Source organism: Eptesicus fuscus, chromosome 18 (assembly GCF_027574615.1).
Source record: "Eptesicus fuscus isolate TK198812 chromosome 18, DD_ASM_mEF_20220401, whole genome shotgun sequence".
In the NCBI taxonomy this organism is placed as follows: domain Eukaryota; kingdom Metazoa; phylum Chordata; class Mammalia; order Chiroptera; family Vespertilionidae; genus Eptesicus; species Eptesicus fuscus.
Window position 1 is genome coordinate 56,785,024 of NC_072490.1, and position 22,930 is coordinate 56,807,953.

Consider the following 22,930-nt stretch of genomic DNA (forward strand, 5'->3'; position numbering starts at 1 on the left):
TGTAATTTCATCTTTATCCCCTGTTTTGCATTCAATTCTTGTGCCCCTTCTCAGGTTCCCTTGACAACGTTCTCGCCAAATGCATCACTCCACCATTGCCTTTTCCTGCATCCTTGGTGAGATCCCAGTCCACTTAGAATCAAAGTGAAGGTTCAGATTTGCATGGGTCTCTTGAAACAATGCTGAGTTCTAGTTGCACCACTAAGTAGCTCCTCCATTTCTGCATTTGCATAGGGTCTGGAATGGAGTTTCCTGAGTAGTTCCCAGGGATTGGGTGATGCAATCAGCAGATAAATGTCCCACCCCTTTTCCTTTTATGGGCTGCTCTAGAGTCCTGTTTCTTCAGAAGTCCCTCAGGCTGCACAACTCCACCTGCACACCCATACTATGTAGTGATGTTGCTCTTTGTGGAGTGGTGACCAGCATAGTCAGGCAGCATAGTGCATTACATCATATTGTTTGGCATCCTTTCTTTCCAGTGCATGGCCTCTTCGGGCTGCCACCAAAAATTACAACCTTGAAACAACATAAATGTATTCCCTCACAGTTCTGAAAGCTGGACATCTGAAATCAGCTTCACTGGCACAATGTCAAGGTGTTAGCCGGGCTTTGCTCCCCGTGGAGGCTCTAGGGGAGCATCCATCTCTTGATTCTCTTAGTTGTGGGTGGCTCCAGCTTTTCTCAACTCATGACGGCGTCACTCCCACCCCTGCCTCCATGGTCACAACACCTTCTTCCCTTCTGTGTGTGTCACATCTCCTGCCTCTCTCTTACAAGGGAGCACTGATGATTGAGTGTAGGGCCCACCTAGGTAATCCAAGTTCATCTCCACAGATCAATATCCTTAACTTAACCACATCTGCAAAGACCCTCTTTTCTTACAAGGTAACATTCCCAGGTGCCAGGCATTAGGACCTGGTAACCCTGGGTGGCCATTATTGAGCCTATAACACTAACCGTATTTCTGCACCTTCGCCTCTCTAGGTATGCAACTCTCAAATGTGCTATGGACACTTTGACCATTGCCTCAGGCTCTGCTTTCTAAAGGAGCTGAGTGGAGGCATTGTCTCTGTATTACTACTTCTTCCATATATTCCTGCAGCCAGAGGTCACTGCCCGAACTCACATCTGGTCTTGGCACTCTCTTGTATAAACTTCTTCAGAGAGCCTCCCCGCCATGGATTTTGTGTCAACATTAAAACTCTTTGGCTTATAGGAAGGCATTCAAACACCTCCTGATCTGTCCTGTTGTCTCTAGGACTTCATTATTGGACTCTCCTCAGTCTAACAGTTAAGGTCGTAGGATTCAGAGTTAAACCATGTCTGCTTGAATTCTGCCTTCACCGTTCACTAGCCGAGGAAGCTTGGAGAGGCCCTTCCCTCCCTCAGAGTCTCGCTCACAGTAACTGGAATGATAAAATGAGACCATATGTATGCCTGGCACAGGGTTAAAGTTCAAAAGAAAAGCTGTTCCAGTTACTTCAAACCAAATACAGGAATCAACATGTTGGCTGATAGTTTTTGTTTCTCTGTGTTTATCTACAATGGCTCCTCTCCCTGAGGGATCCTCTATCCATGCTCTCTGTCCCTCACCCACAAGCTAGCTCTTTCTTGTCTTTGAACTCAGTTCATGAATTCTCTTCTCGGCAAAGCTTTCCCTGCCTCTAGGAGTTGTTCAAGATTCTTGCGTATGTAAGTCATCATATGCACCTTGTTTGAAATGCACATCCTTTCGCCTCAATCCCAAATGTTCTGGGTCACTATGTCGTAGGGGGTCTCATTAAATATTCAGTATAAATAGCTTTTTGAGTGATTCCAGTGTGGGTGGCTCCTTAATCTACTTTAACACCCGATGCATCGCACATGGCCAGTGCTGTCTTGGAATGAAAGCCCACCTGGACAGACACCCACTCAAGAAGATGTCTTCTGCCACCACATTCCCCAATGGCCACATCTCCTATCCATGCAACCTAAAATATGTAAATCATACCATGTTCCTTACACACGCTTATTATTTCTCTTTCCCCTCTAACTAAAATTTAAAACCTTCTGTGACTGGACTCTGGTCCTCTCTGGCCTCAGCAGTGAGCACCCAGGCTGGCTCATTCTACCTCACTGGGCTTGAACATGGCAAGGATCTTTGTGACTCAGACTTTGCAATGGCTATTTCCCATGCCAGAAATTCTCTCCCTCTCGATATAAACGTGGCTCGTGCCCTCATTTCATTCTGGTCCCTTCTGGGGCATTACCTAACCAGAGAAGCCTTCCTTGACTGCCCTGTTTACAGCCTGCCTCCTCCACTCCTTAGCACGTTCATCACCAGACATACTAGACACTTATTTGTTTGCTTCTTGCCTGCCATTCTCCACTAAAATGCAGATATTACGACTATTTTGTTTAGTCCTTCCACATTGCCTAGAAGAGTGCCTGGAAAGAGCCATGCTCAGTAAATGTTTGTAGGGAAAATGAATCTGCAACATGGTCTCACCAATATGAAATTCACAAAAGGGGGAAGGATGAATCTTATAACCCATGGGTGTCCCAGGGAGGCCTGTCACCAAGGTTAGCTCTGGGAACAAGACAAAATGGAGCAGGAGGCTGAAGAAGCAGTTGAAAAAATACATCCCAGTCACCAAAGGTTTTAGATTATTGGCTTGGGAACCTCAGTAGGATTCTCTCCTCCCATGGTTTTGGGGATGATTAATAATTAAACCATAGACTCCATGATCTTGACACTGGCTCAGCACTGGGTGGCTGGGAGCGTAAGTTGTGCTGTGGCAGGAATGCCTGTGAGAGCTTTGTTCGGGGGAGGACACGGGAGCAGGTTTGCAGAAGCCGTGTCAGACCAAGCAGCGCTCTGACTGCTTGCTTTTGGCTGGTCTGTGTTTGCCGTGCACGTTCTGGCAGATACTAAACCCTCAATAATGGCGGGATGAGGAGGGCCTGGATTTGGTGGAAGCCAAGATGGGATGTTTACTCTTGCAACTGAGGGCTCTCATTATTCTTCCTGGACACTCTAGACATGTGCAAAGAACAAGCACCTTGAAGACAGGCAGAGGTGAGTTCAAATCTCCCATGTGTCACTGACAGTCTCTCCTCGCCGGTACCTCAGGGCACCACTGTATCACCATCCAGTGCTGATTGCACACTGGAAGGGAGTGAGGCGGGGTCAGACTCCCTGATAGCTGTAACCACAGTAAGTGCTGGGGTTTGGATGTCTACATTTCAAGTTAAAATCCTAGTTTCAAATGGAGAAAGAGAATAAAGAGTATGTAAAGTAAATGAACCTGCCACTTTCTTAAAAAGGAAAAAAAAAGAAAGAAAAGGATCTGAGGCAACTATGGTCAAATGTTAACAGCTATTATATTTGGGTAGGGAGTAGATAATGTATTTTTTAAATGTGTAACATGTCAAAAATAAATTACTCAATATATGTGCTATCAATAATCTTACAAGACTATATTAACTCTACTTCTGATCCCTGATCTTTAGTCTTCCCGCCATCCCATCCTCAAACAAAAGGGCATTACATATTTTTGGGTGACAGAGATACTGGCTAGTGGCTTTAAAATTTGTTTTTAAAGAATATGTTTTTATTTATTTTAGAGAGAGAAAGTGAGATGGAGAGATAGAAACATCAATGAGAGAGAAACATCAACATTGATTCGAGCTGGCACCCGGAGCATGTGCCCTGACTGGGAATTGAACCGGTGACCTCCCGGTGCAAGGGCCTACACTCAAACCACTGAGCACAGCACCTGGGCATGTCTAGAGGCCTTTTACATTTCTGACAAAAGCTTGGTATGAAAGCCCAATTAGACTGTTTTTTAATGAGTATAACTCTTGAAACTATTACCATGTTCTAGTTAGAGTCTATGAAAGCAAGGGTCACGTGCTTAATATATAGTTGTTATCTAATTAGGACAGTCTTGATGAACAGTAACTAGCAGGAAAAGTGACAAGGTCAGGATATTTGTACTTGCTAATTATTATGATTTATCTCTGTAATCCTGCCTTGAAATTATTTATAGAGTGAAGTTAATCTGATTCCAAATTGTAAACTATCAAAATTTGTATTTGACTCTTCATCTATTTTCTGCAAAACTTTATTAACTTTTCTAAAAACAAAAGCAAAAATAAAAACAAAAAAATAATTCCTTGAAGATTGACAAACATCAAGAGTAAGCAGAACAGACTGACCAACATCAGAGGGAACAGAGGGGCTGCATAAGCCATGGACACAGATGATAGTGCAGTGAAGGCCTTGGAAGGGGGTGGGGTGCGAAGGGGTCAATGGGGAAAAAAGGAGACATCTGTAATACTTTCAAAAATAAAGGCAGATAAATAAACAAATAAGAATAAATGTAATTGGTACAGTTGAGCCATGTTTTTGAAGTTTCATTGACAATATTATGTGGGTTAAACTTAAATTACTGTGGTTCCAAATTATTTGTTTTTCACTAAGGAAAATAATATGCTTGAAGTAATTTTTTTGTTGTTAATCCTCATATGAGGGAGGGAGGAGGAGAGAGAAACATCTATGTGAGAGAGACACATCAGATTGGTTGCCTCCTGTGGCCCAACCGGGGATCAAACCTGCAATCTAGGCATGTTCTCTTGACTGCAAATCAAATCTAGGATGCTTTAACCACTGAGAAACACCAGCCTGGGCACTTGCAGTAATTTTACTTATCTCTTTAGGAAACACACCCAGTGTAAAAAAGTATTTTTTCACATCCTATATAATAAAAGGGTAATATGCAAATTGATCGAATGGTGGAATGACTGGTCACTATGACATGCACTGACCACCAGGGGGCAGACACTCAACCCAGGTGCTGCCCCTTGGTGGTCAGTGTGCTCCCACAGAGGGAGAGCTGCTCAGCCAGAAGCTGGGCTCACGGCTGGTGAGTGCAGCGGCAGTGGCGTGAGCCTCTCCCACCTCTATGGCAGTGCTAAGGATGTCCCCCGAGGGCTCCTGAACTGTGAGAGGGCGCAGGCAGAGCTGAGGGACCCCCCAGCCCCCCATCGAGTGCACAAATTTTGTGCACCAGGCCTTTAATAATTAACATCTAGGGCATCTGCACACAAGTTAATAGTAGCAACCATCTCATGAATTTTGAGAAAATTCAGTGATTTAAAATGTGTAAGTACTTAGGACAGTGCTGGGCAAATTGTAAGCATGGAATATATATACATGTTATTTTTATTATTATAACTACTAAGTAGAGTTACTAATTTCTTTGAGCAGCATACCTATCTCACTTCTCTGGACTGATACAAAATCTTGAACACAGCTCTGTTCCTGTACTTGCCACAGGGTAGTATGCTTTTTCTGCTCCTTTGACATGATCTCCCACCATACTTTGAGACGCTCCTGGGAAGGGACAATACCCTCAGCACAGTCTGGAAACCACAGAGGCTAAGAATGGCCAATCTTTGGCAAACTTACAGTCATCCCCTCTGGCACTGATGGCAGTGTTGCTACTCTTACCCCTCTCCGAATCTTCATTAGCACAACACTCCTAAGAGCCACTGAAAACAGATTAGAATCAAATAGTTCAAGATGCAATGTATACTTCCAGTTATAGAATAGATAAGTCATGAGGATGTACACCAGAGGGAATATACTAGTAGTCGATAATCCTATATAATAAAGATATAATAGGCAAATGGTCATTACGCCATGAAGTAATGACTGACCACGTAACGACTGGATCAAGGATCAGCAGAAGGGTGGAGCAGCGAGCTGCAAGCGGGCAGTGGAGAGCTACAGGAGAGGGCAGGGCAGCAAGCTATGAAGGGGGGATGGGAGGGCGGAGGAAGCTATAGGAGGGGGGCCAGTGGGCAGAGAGCTACTGGTGAGCTACTGGCGCACAGATTCGTGTGCAGGGCTACTAGTCTTATCTAATAAAGAGGGAATATGCTAATTGACCATCATGCCCTCACAAAGATGGCGGCGTCCACAGCCAATAAGGAGGAAATATGGTAATTTACTGCCATACCCTCAAAGATGGCAGTGCCCACAGTCACAAGATGGTGGTGCCCAGTCCCCTCAGCCCCGCCCGGGGCAGCAGGCATGCAGCACAGCCAGGCCCACCCCCAAGTGGGTCCAGCCTCTCTATGCACCTGCCTCTGGAGTCCTCCAGTCCCTTTAGCCCCCTAGCTGCCCAGGGCTGGACCAAGGCACAAGCAAGCTTCAGATGGCAGCTGCCCAGCCACCCAGGTTCAGCCCGAGGTACAGGCAAACCTCAGATGGAGGCTGCCCAGCCGCCCAGGGCCACCCGAGGCTCAGTTAACCAGGGCCGGCCATGGCTTGCGCTGCCAGCAGTGGCAGCAGCAGAAATGTGATGGGGTGTCGCCTTCTCCTGATCACCAGGTCGCCTCCCACCCCTGAGGGCTCCCAGACTGTGAGAAGGGGTGGGCCGGGCTGAGGGACCCCCCCTTCAGTGCATGAATTTTCATGCACTGTGCCTCTAGTATTGTAATAACTGTCACATATGCTAACTAGACTTATTGTGGGGATCATTTTGTAATGTATATAACTATCATTATGATGTACACATGAAATGAATAGGATATTGTATGTCATTTATATGTCAATAAACTATGTAAAAATCACTGAGTTGTACACTTTAAATGGGTTAATTGTATGTTATGTGAATTATATCTCAATAAAACTATTATATTAAAAAGATGCAATGTATTTGTTACTCGTATAGTAGATGCTCATCAAATATTGAATACTATATAATATTTCCCTTATATTTATTATTTATTGTTTAAACAAATTTAAAGATAATTTTAAAGCATATTTAGGTTTGTAACAATATTGAGAGGGAGGTATAGAGATTTCCAAATATCCCCACCTGCACACATGCACAGATTTTCCTATTATGAATATCATTCAATAAAGTGCTATTTTTTTTTTAACCAAGAATGAACCTAGCCTTCTTCTAAGATGGATAGTCTGAGATATTGTCTTTGACTTCCTGGAAGAACACAGGAATGCAATACTTTCTGTTCTCCCACCCTTCATCTCTTAAATTTATTTGATGTTTTATTTTGAGTCATTCGTTAACTTTTACTTATATACAAGACATAATTGTTTCAAATGTTAATAAACATTTATTTAATATTTAGCTCTTATCTAAAGAAGGCAAACATTAATGTATTAGATGTTATTACTTTATGATTAATTTTGTGTATTTTAAACTCTCCTTTTACGCTGGTAGCACTCTGTGGGCCCCTTAAGACAAGAGGCATGTGACTCTACGTCTCTGAATTCAAGTTTTTGCTGTTGTTGTTTTTACAAAATGAAAATAATAGCACATAGCTCATAAACTTGCAAGAATTGAGATAATACACCCTAAGATTTTCTTTCACAATATTGGAAACAATTGCATTTAACCAATTATTTGTGATAAGCATATCTACGTTACTAGACTGGAGCCACTGAGTGTTGTTATTCTGCTTGTCTTGTTCCCCTTGATAGAGATTTAAACACTGTGCCAGACACTTAGAAAGACCAATTACTGTAACTTACTGTTAGTCAGTATTAACAGTAAGAGTCAACTTGGAAGCTATTGCAGGGTGAATTCAAGGTATGTGTTTCTGACTCCTTCCGTTTGAGAAGCATTGAGAAAAAAATTTATAAACTTGTGATTTAAAAAAAAACACTTTATTGTTGAAAGTATTACAGATATCCTCCCTTTTTCCAACCATTGCCCCCTCCACCTGTACCCTCCCCGCCCCAGGCCTTCACCACCCTGTTGTCTGTGCTCATAGGTAATGCATATATGCACATAAGAACTTTCGTTTATCTCTTCCCGCAACCCCTTCACCCCTTCCTTCTGAGAAGCCTCAGTCTGTTCCATGTTTTCATGCCTCTGATCCTATTTTATTCATCTGTTTATTTTGTTAATTAGATTTTTTTATTTATTTACTAGGAGCCCAGTGCATGAATTCGTGCACATTGAAAGGAAGAGTGGGCCACGAGGCTGCGGTGGGTACAGGGGCAGGTCTTGGCCCATCCTCCATGCCCCTGCCTGGCCCTTCCCGCCGTGGCTCCCGGTCCCCTGTCTGCCTGCATCCCCACTCTCGCCACTGCCACGCCCATGTGCTGATGGTGCCAGCCCTGCTTACACCCACTGATGCCGTGGAGCGATTGGGGCTGGCGCCTGCAGTGGTTGCAAGTGGAGGCTTCTGCCCTAATTGCCCCTCAGGAGCAGGAGGAGGTGCAGAATCCCTCAGGGGCGATCGAGGCCAGCAGCTGCCACTTGAACCCACTGACAGTGCTAAGCGATCGGGACCAGCACTGGGTACCAGCAGCAGTTGCGAGCGGTGGCTCCGGCAATGACTGCAGGTGCGAGCAGGGCTGTTGCTGGCAGTGGGTACGAGAGGCAGCTGCCAGCCCCGATTGCCCCTCAGGAACAGGGGGAAGTGGAGCAGCCCTGAGGGGTGATTGGGGCTGGCAGCCATCACTCACACCTGCTGATTGCTCTGAGCGATTGGGGCTGGTGCTGGGTGCCGGCAGCGGGTGTGAGCAGGGCCAGTGCTGGCAGCACGTGCGAGTGCCAGGCGGGACTGTGGCGTGCAGGAGCAAAGAATTTTCAGTAACCACCAGAGGCTTGCCCCAATGACAGCGACCAGTGCCCCGCCTTGGTCTGGCTTCCCACTTACCTGCTTCACCATCTCACTGTGGCAAATGCCTGCCATGTTCCATGCTCTGCTGCCTGCTGCTGACGCCTGCCATGTTCCTCGCACGCCCCCTGGTGGTCGGCACATGTCATAGTGACCAGTTGTTCAGTTGTTTGGTTGTTCCACTATTCCGTCTATTTGCATATTAGGGTTTTATATATAGAGAGATTTTTATTTTTAGATTCAATTATTCATAGATATTTATTGACATTTTATTGTTCATATTTTTTAAAATCTTTTTTCTTCCTCTTCTTAAAGAATACCCTTCAACATTTCATGTAATATTGTTTTCATGGTGTTGAACTCCTTTAGCTTTTTCTTGTTTATGAAGTTCTTTATCTGACTTTCAATTCTAAATTATACTTTTGCTGGATAGAGTAATCTTGGTTGTAGGTTCTTGCTATTCTTGCCACTCCCTTCAGGCCCGCATAGTTTCTGTTGAGAAATCAGCTGACAGTCATATGGGTGCTCCCTTGTAGGTAACTAACTGCCTTTTGCTTGCTTCTTTTAAGATTCTCTCTTTGTCTCTAACCTTTGGCATTTTAATTATGATGTGTCTTGGTGTGAGCCTCTTTGGGTTCCTCTTGTTTGGGACTCTCTGTGCTTCCTGGACTTGTAAGTCTATTTCTTTCAACAGGTAAGGGGATTTTTCTGTCGTTATTTCTTCAAATAGGTTTTCAATAACCTTCTCTCTCTCTTCTCCTTCTGACACCCCCATAATGAGAATGTTAGTACACTTGATGTTGTCCCAGAGGCTCCTTACACTATCTTCATATTTTTTTATTCTTTTTCTGCTCTTCTGATTGGGTGTTTTTTGCTTCCTCATATTCCAAATCATAGATTTGTTTCTTAGCATCCTCTATTCTGCTGTTGAGTTCCTGTAAATTATTATTTATTTCAGTTAGTGTATCCTTTATTTCTGACTGGACCTTTTTCATGTCTTTGACAGTCTCACTAAGATCCTTGAAAGTCTCACTATGTCCCTTGAAGGTCACATTAAGTCCCTTGAAGCTCTCATTAAGATCCTTGAGTAACTTTATAACCATTGTTTTGAATTCTATCCAGTAGTTTGCTTACTTCCATTTCTTTCATTTGTGACATGTTTCTTTGTCTCACATTTTTGCTGCTGCCCTGTGTTTGTAAAATGTATTAGGTAGAGCTGCTATGTCTCCTAGAGTTGGTAGAGTAGCCTTATGTAGTAGGTGTGCTTTAGGGTCCAGTGCCTCAGCCTCCCCAGTTACCTGAGCTGGGTACTCCAGTTGTGCCCCTGTGTGGGCTGTGTGCACACTCCTCATGTAGTTGAACCTTGATTGTTGTTGGCATCGCTGGGAGGAATTGACCTCCAGGCCAATTGGCTGTGCGGACCAGCTGCAACTACAGTGGGAGAGCTACTGTGCAGGAGACATCCCTATAGAGCAGGACTTACTTCAGAGGAGCTTGATGCTCACTGAGTCAGCTACTTGAGTGTGTCAATTGTGGATGCTTAGAGTTGTAATCTGGTGTGGTCTGAAGCTGTCCACTGGGTGCACTGGCTCTGGGGCCTCCAGGGAGCTGCAGGCAGCCTCTTCCTGGAGACACCTTGCAGGAACTACAGAGGGATCTGCAGATGGCTACTTTTTTATATTGGTTTTAGAAGTGCCCAGGTGAGGCACAGCTGTGAAGCAAGGCAGACTGGTGCTAGTGCTGGGTTTTGGGTCTTTTATTGATAAGTTTGGGTCATGCTGACACAAGCTGCTGGTTGTTTTAGAGATTTTAGCAAAGTCTGAAGCTGAGCCTGGACAGGCCATTCATATGGAAAAGTTGTGGCAAACGGCTTGGTTGTGGCTGCAAATTGGATGGGATGGGGTCTCAGAGAATCACCAGGGATGATGGAATAGTGTGGGCCAGGTTTATGGAAATTTAGGTATGGCTGCCAGTCAGCTCTGCAACAGGGGTGGTCCCAGCATAGGAACAATGACCCTTGTGAGCATCCCTGTCTGGGAGAAAGCCACCCCCAAATTCCTACCCCAATGCCAGACTGTCCAGTTCCTCCCCATATGTCCCAGGATTTCCTTAAAGCTGCTGCCCAGTGCTGGAGTTCAGAATAAGTGGGATCATTTGAGCTCATGCTCGGACCCTTTAAGAGGCCAGCAGCCTCTGTGTCACTTAGCCACAATCCCCACTGGATTTTACAGCCTGAAGTTATGGGGACTTCTCTTCCCAGCTCTGGAATCCCTGGCTGAGGATCTGGTGTGGGGCTGGGACCCCTTGCTCCTCACGGGAGTCCTCCTCATTCAGGCTATCCCTCCCAATTAAAAACATGCCACACGTGGATGTCAGACCAGCCTATTCTGCAACTTCACCCCTCCAACAGTCTCAGTGTGCCTTCTTCTCTACTTCTCTAGTTGTAGGACTTCCATTCAGGCAGTTTTCAAGCGGTTCTGAATGATGGTTGTTCTGTATTACAGTTGTAATTTTGATGTAGTTCTGGGAGGTGGTGAGTACTGGCATTTACTTACAACACCATATTGGTTGTCTCAACTTGTGATTTTTTTATGTGAGAGTATTTTGTATCTGTATGTATTTTAATTTTTTTATAATTAAAATTTTGTATTGGGATGAATTTTTCTCTTTGAGCAATAACCCTTTTAAAGCATCTAAGAATTTGACAAATTACCAAAATTCATTTCCAGTATAATAGCCTATCAAATGTTTATTTAATAATGTACAAATATTTAAAACTATGTACTTGATGATATAGGTATATATCACACATACATCTATCTATCTATCTATCATCTATCTATCTATCTATCATCTACCTATCATCTATCTATCTAAAATTTTTCAAATAAAGAAAAGAATACCTTTCCTTGATTATACAACAGTATTTAAATTTTGTCATAGCACTTTTGTTTTAATTTTTTTGAAGGTAGAATTACCTTGGTGGATATAAATTATACATAATCAACTTTCTTGAAATAAGTTTAGAATATTTAGGGTTATAATGCAAGGTTTAAAAAATCTTAGATCACTATATTGTATACCTGAAACTAACACAATATTGTATACCAACTATATTTAATTTAAAAAATTCAAATGGTCTAAAAAGCAAAACATGTAAAGTTGATTACTAAAAATGTAGGCATTTTTTTTTGAAAGAACTAAAGAACTTTTTTCGGTAATGCAATCACATACTTTAATTTTTGTTGTTTGACATGAAGTAAGTAGCATGTTATATGTTGGTAGGAGCAGAGTTCAGTGGTAGCCACCCAGGCCCCTGCCCCTTGCTTTTTGATTTCTGGAAGTGTTCTGCCCATTTGGATTCCTTAGGTCAAGGGTCCTTCACCAGAAACCTGTGAAGCCTATGGATCACTTCTCAAAATAGTATTTTAAATGCATAAAATTAAATTTACAGGATCATAAGGAAACCACTTGCACACACTTATCACAATATTTTTAAAATTGTTATATGTTCATCTTTATCAATAAATTAAATAATACCAAGACATTGAAAAACTGATGATGAGATAAGAATAAACAATATCTTGAGATATCAGCAATGATAACAATGTCATATGAAAATAATCATGATTTCTGTTATTCTCATAAGAACATTGTTTTCAAAACTATTATTGTGATATAATATTAGTTAGTGATTAATGAAAAAAAAACAACACATATACTTCTCTGCCACAATGATATAAAGTGGTATTAGCTTGGTTTTTGTCCCCAATAAGACTATTTATAGGTCTCCTCCTTTTCTTCAAGTTTCTTTTTTCAACACAACATTCAACTTTACAGTAACAGGATTTTTTTTTTATATAACATTAGAGGACCGGTGCATGAAAATTCATGCACTGGAGGGGGAGTCCTTCAGCTCGGCATGCCCCCTCTCACAGTTCAGGAGCCCTCAGGGGTGGGAGGCAACCTGGCAATCAGGGGAAGGCAAGGCCCCATCACACCTCTGCTGCTGCCACTGCCGGCAGCGCAAGCCTCAGCCAGCCCTGGTTACCTGAACCTCTGGTGGCTCTGGGTGGCTGGGCAGCCTCCATTCGTGGCTTGCCTGCACCTTGGGGCAGCCCTGAGTGGCTGTGGGGCTGCAGGGACTGGGGGACTCTAGAGGCAGGCGCGTGGCAAGGGTTGAGGGGACTGAGCACTGCCATCTTGTGGCTGTGGAAGCTGCAAACTTTGAGGGCGGGGCAGTCAATTAGCATATTCCCTCCTTATTGGCTGTGGGCCCCGCCATCTTTGAGGGTGGGGCAGTCAATTAGCATACTCCCTCCTTATTGGCTTTGGGCACCGCCATCTTTGAGGGTGAGATAGTCAATTAGCATATTCCCTCCTTATTAGATAGGATTAATATTCATTCAAGAATCTTAAGCTAAACATAAAAAAGATAAATAGGTATCTGGCCTTATTGAAAAAAAAGTTTTTATGAGCCTGGTCACATTTGCTAATTGGTAAAAATAATTGTGTCAGTTCCTATTACATCACTTTTTAAAATTTTTGTATTACATATTGAGCTCCAGAGAGACTTATGGAGCCAGAGAAAGAGCAGAATTATTGAATGAAAGAGGGAGCATATAAACATACAAGGCTAAGCACCCACTCAGAAATTTGCATGTAAGCTTAAGGATGGTACTTCAGTCAGCAGTTGAATGCTTTTTTAAAATTTATTTATCAAAATATTTATCAACTTTTATTAAAGACACAGTTTGATCTTACAAAGACATTGTCATCTTTAAAGATTTTTTTTCATCTTAGTTTCTTTTTCTTAGTGCTTTAAAAATGTCAGTTTTTCAAAATTATTTTGCCTAGCATTTAAAACTCAGTTCATGGAAATATATTTATTCCTTTCAAATGAAAAAAAACGTATCATTCTTTAAAATGAAAATCACATTGATTTTGCTCATACTATTATTTATAAAACATTCTTTTTCTTTGCTAATGAAATCTGGTCACTCTAGGTCATTACAGACCTTACAGTGTATGAGGAGGCTTAGATTTAAATGTGTTTCTATTTGACAATGTTTATGAGCACTTACTGTTGACAGGAACTGCTATAGGTATGCAGAAAAATATAGAAAGAAATAAGAAACCACATCTTTCCTGATGGTTTCAAATGGTCAGGTAAAGAGATAAAGAAAATGAAAAAGTAACAATGAGAAAAAGGTAAATTAATAATAATAGCTATTATTGGGTGTCCAGTACTTTTCACTCGTATTGCTCATTCTGCAAAATAGTTTCAGTTTCAATTAACAGAACCCAAACTGGCTTAAAAAATAAGGTAATTTATTTCTGACATTAATTTCAGTGGTAGGATGACTACAGGATTGATCAAATCAATGGCTCAACAATGGTTATAAAAATAGAAAATTTTCCATTTTTTTCTGTGTTGTTCTAGGTTAGGTGTGTGGCTTTGTTATCAATCTCCTTCCCTTTGTAATAATATGATGGCTTCCCCACTATCAGCCATTATATAAATACTTGACAAGGTCCAAAAGAGGAAAGAACATTTTCTTGTGAACTCTCTTAGAAGCCAAAACACACACACACACACACACACACACACACACACACACACAACCCAAACCAAACAAAAACCAACCAACCCACCTTCCCCCAAACAAAGTCAAACAAAGCAAGAACCTTTACTGAAAGCTCCCAGCAGACAACCGCTCTTGTCACATTTTCCTGAATTATTTCACAAACTATTGTCTACATTGAACACTGGCAATGGCAATGGAACCACTAGAATTGAGTTAAATCAATCAGAATTCTTCCCACTCCTGGGACTGATGATAGAGCCAGTCTTCCTGGGAACACATCGCTGCATTGAAATACATGAATTTCTGATGAAAATTGAGATTCGCTATGAAGAAAAGAATAGATGATGGCTAGGCAATCAATTGTGTCTGCTGCAGCAGCCTTTATTATGTTTGATTTGTAGCTTTGGTAATCAGAGCTCAATGATGTTAAGTGATTTGACTAAGACCAATTTTTAATTAGTAGCAAATCCTAATTTAAATGCAGGTCACTGTGGTTCCAAAAATTTGGTACTTGATTGCATTATTCTCAATGGCATATATCCAACAATAAAAATATGTAAAGTGCTGTATATTTTGATCCACAATGAATATGTTGCATTTTGCTATTCCTGCTGAAAAAAGATGCAAAAATCCTCAAAAAATATTAGCAAACTGAATTAAACAATATATTAAGATTATACACCATGATCAAATCGGATTTATTCATGGAATGCAAGGTTGGTTTAAGTCCACAAATCAATTAATGTGATACACCACATAAACAAAATGAAGGATAAAAATGAAATGATCATTTCAATAGAAGTAGAAAACTAATTTGACCAAACCCAGCACCAATTTATCATAAAAACTCACAGCAAAATGAGAATAAGGGGAACATAACATCATAAAGACAATATATGAAAGAAGTAACAGCTAATATCATTCCAACTGGGCACAAACTAAAAGCGTCTTTCTTAAGATAAGGAAAAGACAGGGATGGCTGCTTTCATCACTCTTATTCAAAATGGTACTGGAAGTCCTAGCCTCAGCAATCAGACAAGAAGAAGAAATAAAAAAAAAAACATCCAAATTAGAAAGGAAGAGGTAAAAGCATTATTATTTTCAGATCACATGATACCTCTAAAGATTTCACCAAAAAGTATTAAAACTAAAATGAATTCAGTAAAGTAGCAGGATACAATTTAATGTTCAGAAATTGGTCGCATTTTTATATACCAATAGCAAACAATCAGAAAGATAACTTAAAAAAATCTCATTTATAATTGCATTAAAAATACCTAGGCATACATTTAATGAAGGAGATAAAAGACATGTACTTGGAAAAGTATAAGTCATTGAAAAAAGAAATGAAAAAGGTATAAATAAATGGAAGCATATATCTTGCTCATGGATAGGAAGAATTAACATCATTAAAATGTCCATACTACCCAAAGCAATCTACAGATTCAATGCCATTCCTATCAAGATACCAATGAGAACTAGAACAAATAATCTTAAAATTTATATGAAACCAGAAAAGATCTCAAATAGTCAAAGCAATCTTGAGAAAGAACAACAAAGTTGGAAGTATCATGCTTACTGATACCAAACTATACTACAAGATTGTAATAATCAAAAGAGAATGGTTCTGGCATAAAAACAGACACATATATCAATGGAACAGAATAGAGAGCCCAGAAATAAACCCATGCCTATATGGTCAATTAATCTATGACAAAGGAGGCAAGAACATACAATGGGGTAAAGACAGTCTATTAAATAAATGATGTTGGGAAAACTAAACAGATACATGCAAAAAAATGAAACTAGACCACATTTTTACACCATATACAAAATTAAACTTAAAATAAATTAAAGACTTAAGTATAAGACCCCAAACCATAAAACTTCTAGAAAAAAACAACATAAGCTCTCTGACATTTCAATTAGTATTATTTTTTTCTAATATATCTCCTTAGGCAAGGAAAACAAAAGAAAACATAAACAAATGAGACTACATCAAACTAAATAATTTTGCATAGCAAATGAAGCCATCAACATACCGATTGAAAGAAGATATTCACCAACGCTATATCAGATAAGGAGTTAATAGTCAAAATTTATAAAGAACTCTTACAACTTAACACCAAAAATACCCCAAACAATGCAATTTAAAATGGCCAGAGGATCTGAGTAGACATTGCTCCAACGAAGACATACAGATGGCCAATAGATACACAAAAAGATGCCAAATGTCACTAATTACCAGAGAAATGCAAATTAAAACCACAATGAGATATCACCTCACACTGGAGAATGGCTATCATCAATAAACAAGTATTGGCGAAGATGTGGAGAAAAAGGAACCCTCATACACTGTTGATGGGATTTCAAATTGGTGCAGCATTATGAAAATTCCTCAAAAAACAAAAAACAAAAAAACCCCTAAAAACTATGATCCAGAAATCCCATTTTGAGTATTTATCCAATGAAATTCAAAACACTGATTCAAAAAGATGTATGCACCCTTACATTAATTGCAGCATTATTTACAACTAGAGGCCCAGTGCAGGAAATTCGTGCATGGGGGGTGTGTGTGTCCCTCAGCCCAGCCTGCACCCTCTCCAATCTGGGACCCCTTGAGGGATTCCAACTGCCTGTTTAGGCCTGATCCTATCTAAACAGGCAGTCGGACATCCCTCTCACAATCCAGGACTGCTGGCTCCCAACTGCTTGCCTGCATGCCTTCCTGATTGCCCCTAACCCCATCTGCCTGCCAGCCTGATCACCCCCTAACCACTCCCCTGCCAGCCTGATTAATGCCTAACTGCTCCCCTGCCAGCCTGTTTGCCCCCAACTGCCCTCACTTGCAGGCCTGGTCCCTCCCAACTGCCTTCCCCTGCTGGCCTGATCACCCACAACTGCCCTCCCTTGCAGACCTGGTCCCACCCAACTGCTCTACCCTGCTGGCCATCTTGTGGCGGCCATCTTGTATCCACATGGGGGCAGCCATCTTTGACCACATGGGGGCAGCAATCTTGTGTGTTGGAGTGATTGTCAATTTGCATATTACTCTTTTATTAGATAGGATAGAGGCCTGGTGCACGGGTGGGGGCCAGCTGGTTTGCCCTAAAGGGTGTCCCAGATCAGGGTGGGGGTTCCCTTGGGGCGTGGGGTGGCCTGGGTGAAGGGCCTGTGGTGGTTTGCAGGCTGGCCACGCCCTCCGGCAACCCAAGCGGAGGCCCTGGTATCTGGGATTTATTTATCTTCTATAATTGAAACTTTGTAGCCTTGAGCAGAGCCAAACCTCCTGCTTGCTCCGTGGACATAGCCATTTTTGTTGGGATTTATTTATCTTCTATAATTGAAACTTTGTAGCCTTGAGTGGAGGCCTGGGCGCGCCAGGGTGTGCAGAAAGCTTGGCTTCTTCCATTGCCTGGGAAACCCAAGCCTCCCGCTCGCTCCGTGGCCACAACCATCTTGGTTGGGTATTTGCATACTCACTCCTGAGTGGCTGGTGGGTGTGGCTTGTGGGTGTAGTAGAGGTACAGTCAATTTGCATATTACTCTTTTATTAGATGGACTAGAGGCCCGTTGCATGAAGATTCGTGCAATAGGCCTTCCTTCCCCTGGCTGCCAGCACCAGTTTTCCCCAGCACCTGAACCCAGGCCTTCAATCCAGTCGCAGTGGAGAAGTCAAGCTTCTTCAATCTTCAGTCTTCAGTTGTCTTCAGTATTTTCTTGGGCCAGAGCCTTCAGTCTTTGCTCCATGCCTGTGTATGGAAATTAACCTGCCACCTTTGTTGGATTAATTTGCATAGTCACTCCTGATTGGCTGGTGAGTATCATGGAGGTGCGATCAATTTGCATATTCCTCTTTTATTAGTGTAGATAGCCTAGATATGGACACATCCTAAATGTTCACTGATAGATGATTGGATAAAGGAATTGTAGTACATATGTACAATGGAATATTACTGGATCATAAAAAAGAATGAAATCTTACCATTCACAACACCATGGATGGACCTAGAGGGTTTTATGCTAAGTCAAATAAGTCAGACATGGACAGATAAATACCATAAGATTTCACTCACATGTGGAATCTAAAACAAACAAAAAATAAATAAATAAATCAGAAACAAACTCATAGATCAGAGAAAAAATTGATGGTTGCCAGATGAGTGTGGAGTTGGGTGAAAAAGGTGAAGGGATTAAGAAGTACAAATTTGACCCTATCTGGTTTGGTTCAGTGGATAGAGCTTCTGCCTGCGGACTGAAGAGTCCAGTCAGATTCAATTCAGTCAAGGGCACATGCCTGGGTTGCAGGCTCGATCCCCAGGAGGGGCTATACAGGAGGCAACTGATCCATGATTCTCTCTCATCATTGATATTTCTATTTCTCCCTCTCCATTAGTTTCTGAAATCCATAATAATAATTTTAAAAAGGAAGTACAAATTGGTAGTCACAAAATAGTCACAGGGATATAAAGTACAGCTTAGGGAGTATATTCAGTACTATTGTAGTAACTACTGTATGATGCTGGGGGGACCTAGATCTATAAGATATTATTTCATAAGCTAATAAATGTCTAACTACTCTGCTGTACACCTGAAAGTAATGTTATATTCAATGACAACTGTAATTGAAAATAAAATAGTTTAAAAAGTATACATATATACAATGGAATATTAGCTTTAAAAAAGAATGAAATCTTGCCATTTGCAACAACATAGATGGACCTAGAGAATATTATGCTAAGTGAAATAAGTCAGACAAAGACAAATACCATATGATTTCACTTATGTGTGAAATCTAAAAAAGAAAATAAATAAATAAAACAGAAACAAAGTAATAGATTCAGAGAACAAATTTGTAGTTGCCAGATAGGAGGGGAGATGGGAGGATGGGTGAGAAAGGTGACGGGATTGAGAAGTACACATTGCCAGTTATGAAACAGCCAGGGGGATGTAAAGTACAGCAGAGGGCACGTAGTCAATGTTATTGTAATGACTGTGTGTGGCGCCAGGGTGATCGCTTCACTTTGTAAGGTGCGTAAATGTCTAATCACTATCTTGTAAACCTGAGACTAACATAGTATTTATTGTATGTCAACTGTGACTGAAAAATAAATGAAAAATTTAAAAAGAAGCATATACAAAAATTGTTTCATTTGTTGTCAATATAAGGCTTTACTTTATAAAATTGAATAGGGTTCAATAGAAATCCAGGCTCCCTACTTTATTTTCTCTTCGTTCCTACACTTGCTCATTATTTTCCTTCATCTTCATGGGAATGAGAAAGCAAAACTATGTGTAAAAATGGAACCCACGCTGACTTGAAAACCTCACAGCCTCTTTGGAGCCCACTTAAGATTGTGTCTAATGTGCAGATCAACCTGTTGAAGACATCAACAGAATTCTAAATGTGTTTTACATCTTACAATCCGTACAGAGCATCAGCTTTCTACTGCTGGGGAAAGGGGGAGAGCTTTCCTCCACTTTACAAAAGGGGAAGATAGATGCATGAGTGTTTACACCTACTACTAAGCTTAGATTTCCTTGTTCCATATGCCCCCAAGGAGGTTACAGTTTAAAACAGAGATGCTGTGAAACTTAGTTAAATGCCATGCTTCACTTTTCTCCTAAATCTTCAGCTTATTTTCTCCCTACACTGAAACAAACTCAAAACATGATGCTTTCTTCCTATTGACTACTGCCTACCCGAAAATATGGACCTCTCTTTAGTCAACCAAAGTCCTCAGCTCCAGTGTCCAGAACCTATCACTTCTAACACCTTGACATCAGTTAGCATGCTTTTCCAAATCAGTTAGTTTTAACTCATACCAGGTGGAGCATACAGTTTAATACTGTGTTTGCAATTGAGCAAAGAGCTTAATCATTTTCCAGCAGGCTGGGTGCTGTGTTTGGAGTCTCTGTCTCCTGCATCCCTTACCCAATGTGCCAGGAAGTCCTGACCATTCCAATTTTCAATGAATGCTCAAGATCACTTCTCATTCACATCGCCACCCTTTTAAGTCTTCCTCCAGATACTGTAAGCCCTCCTACCTGCTCTCCACCACCACGTTCTCTCCTCTCCCTTCCACTACCGCCAGAGTGTTCTTTTTAAAGGGCAGATCCTAACAGCAGCTTCTCTGGGATTAATGCCATTTAATATTTCCCCATTGCCCTTAGAGTAACTTTGTTCACAAGCTAATCAGTACTCTGTGATCTGCCTCTCTGGTCTAGTCTAATATGAGGATCTGATCCAGTATCCTCCCTCCGCCCCCGCCCCGTGTATTATGGCTTTGCTAATGTTGGTTGATTGGCTAACAGGGTATATATTATTTCTTATCAAAAGGTTTTTCTGAAATGATAGAAACCTTGTTTACCATTTGCAACAGCATGGATGGAACTGGAGAGCATTATGCTAAGTGAAATAAGTCAGTCAGTGAAAGATAAATACCACATGTTCTCACTCATTTATGAAATATAATGAACAACATAAACTGATTAACAAAAACAGAACCAGAGACAGAGAAGCATCGATCAGACTGTCAAACCTCAGAGGGAAGTTAGGGGAGGGTGGAGGTAAGGGGGAGAGATCAACCAAAGGACTTGTATACATGCATATAAGCATAACCAATGGACACAGACAACAGGGGGGTGAGGGCATGGATGGGGGCGTTGAAGGGTAATGGGGGGATGAGGACACATATGTAATACCTTAATCAATAAAGAAATTTAAAAAATAAAATAAAATAAAAAAGAGAACAAATAAATTTATATGTAAGCATAATTCTCTGTTGAAGTTCATATTGGACAATTTTAATAATTGTACAAGTTCTTTTTCCTGACTCTGGGTAATCCTATATAATAAAAGGCTAATATGTAAATCGACTGAAGGCAGAATGACTGGTCGCTATGATGTGCACTGACCACCAGGGGACAGACGCTCAATGCAGGAGCTGCCTCCTAGTGGTCAGTGCGCTCCTGCAGGGGGAGCACTGCTCAGCCAGAAGCCCTGAGCTGGGTTTACGGCTGGGGAGCGCAGCGGCAGTGGCGGGAGCCTCTCCCGCCTCTGCAGCAGTGCTAAGGATGTCCGACTGCCTGCTGTCAGTCAGACATGCCCCGAAGGCTCCTGGACTGCAAAAGGACAGCAGGCCAGGCTGAGGAACCCACTTGAGTGCATGAATTTCATGGACCGGGCCTCTAGTCTATAATAATAGAAGTGTAATATGCAAATTGACCAAATGGCTGAACAGCGGAATGGACCATCCGGACGACCTTCCAGATGAAGCCAGGGCTGCAAGGGCAGCCGAGACAGCCGGGGCTGCAAAGGCCTACTCTTGCATGAATTTTGTGCATCCGGCCTCTAGTTAGTTATAAAATGAATACTTACCAAAACAATGCAAGAGAACCAGAGAGCCTGTTTACTTAAACATGCTGGGGAAGCTGGAGTAGACCTGCGCGATAATTGCTACAGACCACAGCAAGCCTGGAGGTCTCGGTGAAAATGAGCAGTTTCGATATTTGATATCTGAACCACTAGAAAGCTGTCATTAAACTATATATCTGTTTAACTCCAAAGTTATCTACTGAGTCTCCCTTATTACGATTGCCAAATTCATATAATCTCTATAGTTTCAATTGGTTAGACAGAAATATGAATGCTTAGTATTCCACAGGTCTGGATGCCTTATGGAGCAATGGTATATTTGTGCAATCAGAAATTTTTGAATTGCACTAAATTTCTTCTTGGATGGTGGAAAATATTTGACTTAGTTTCTTAAACTCCTTCCTTAAGCATTTTGATTGTTATTTTCCTTTTGAGGGGTACATGTTAAGAAATCAGGTAATTTGTAAAGCATAATTTGATTACCTAAATATAGCTTTATAATTTTAATTAAAATATTATTATAAACTCACAGTCTTCTGATCACCAAAGGATAAATGAATTTAATTCATGATTGAAAAATACAGTGGATGCAATATCTATAGTAACTCTCTGAAAGATTTGTTTCTGGCTTTTAGAAAAGCTTTTACTGATTGTTCTTATTCTTTGCTAAAGCCTACTTTTTAAAGATTTAAGGGGACACATTTTTTTAAGTTCTAAATATAACAATGACAATCAAGGTCACATCTGAGGTTGACAGTGGGTGCTACTTGCTGAACACTGGAAAACAAGGCTGTGTATAATGTAATTTTCTTGCTGGAGAGATGGTCTGACCAGATAGGGATATGGGAAAATTAAACTTAGAGTTTGCATCCAAATATCCTTAGGTTTGCAGGTTTTTGATCTGTTTATTAGCGATGCAAAAATATATTGCTGTTTCTTAATCTGATCATAGTTCACTCTGCCACTGGAATTATCCCCACACCCACACTTTGATATATTATGTTTTATTTTCAAGGGCTTGTTTCACAAAGATCAGCAAACAAAATAATATTTCCACTCCCCCCTCCATCCGCCTTGTTTTTTGTGTAGTTAGCCAACTTCACCGGGAAGATATTAAAATGATTAATCCTTATAACTCACTGTGTCTTAAATGACTGGATAGCATGGGAGCTGAACTCCAACTTTTATCTCTTGAATATGAATGTAGTAATATTACAAAGTTGTAATTCATTCTGAACTATTTGATCACTACAATCTGTAGATAAATTGGCTTTTGAGTCTTTGCCTGATGTCATAACTCTGTCCTCTTTCCCATTCAACT

At 41.2% G+C, this 22,930-nt stretch overlaps 1 protein-coding gene across 2 annotated transcripts in view; it reads right to left on the reverse strand.

The window, feature by feature from the left end:
* MDFIC2 (MyoD family inhibitor domain containing 2) overlaps positions 1 to 22,930 on the reverse strand; it is a 116,417-nt gene that overhangs the window by 81,148 nt on the left and 12,339 nt on the right. Inside the window, exon 2 of one of the 2 annotated variants that reach the window (XM_054708007.1) lies at positions 5,618 to 5,646. The exons of the other annotated variant lie outside the window; for it this stretch is intronic. Within the exon in view, the coding sequence (XP_054563982.1) occupies positions 5,618 to 5,646 (29 nt within the window). The remainder of the gene's footprint in view (positions 1 to 5,617; positions 5,647 to 22,930) is intronic. 2 annotated transcript variants of the gene reach the window in all.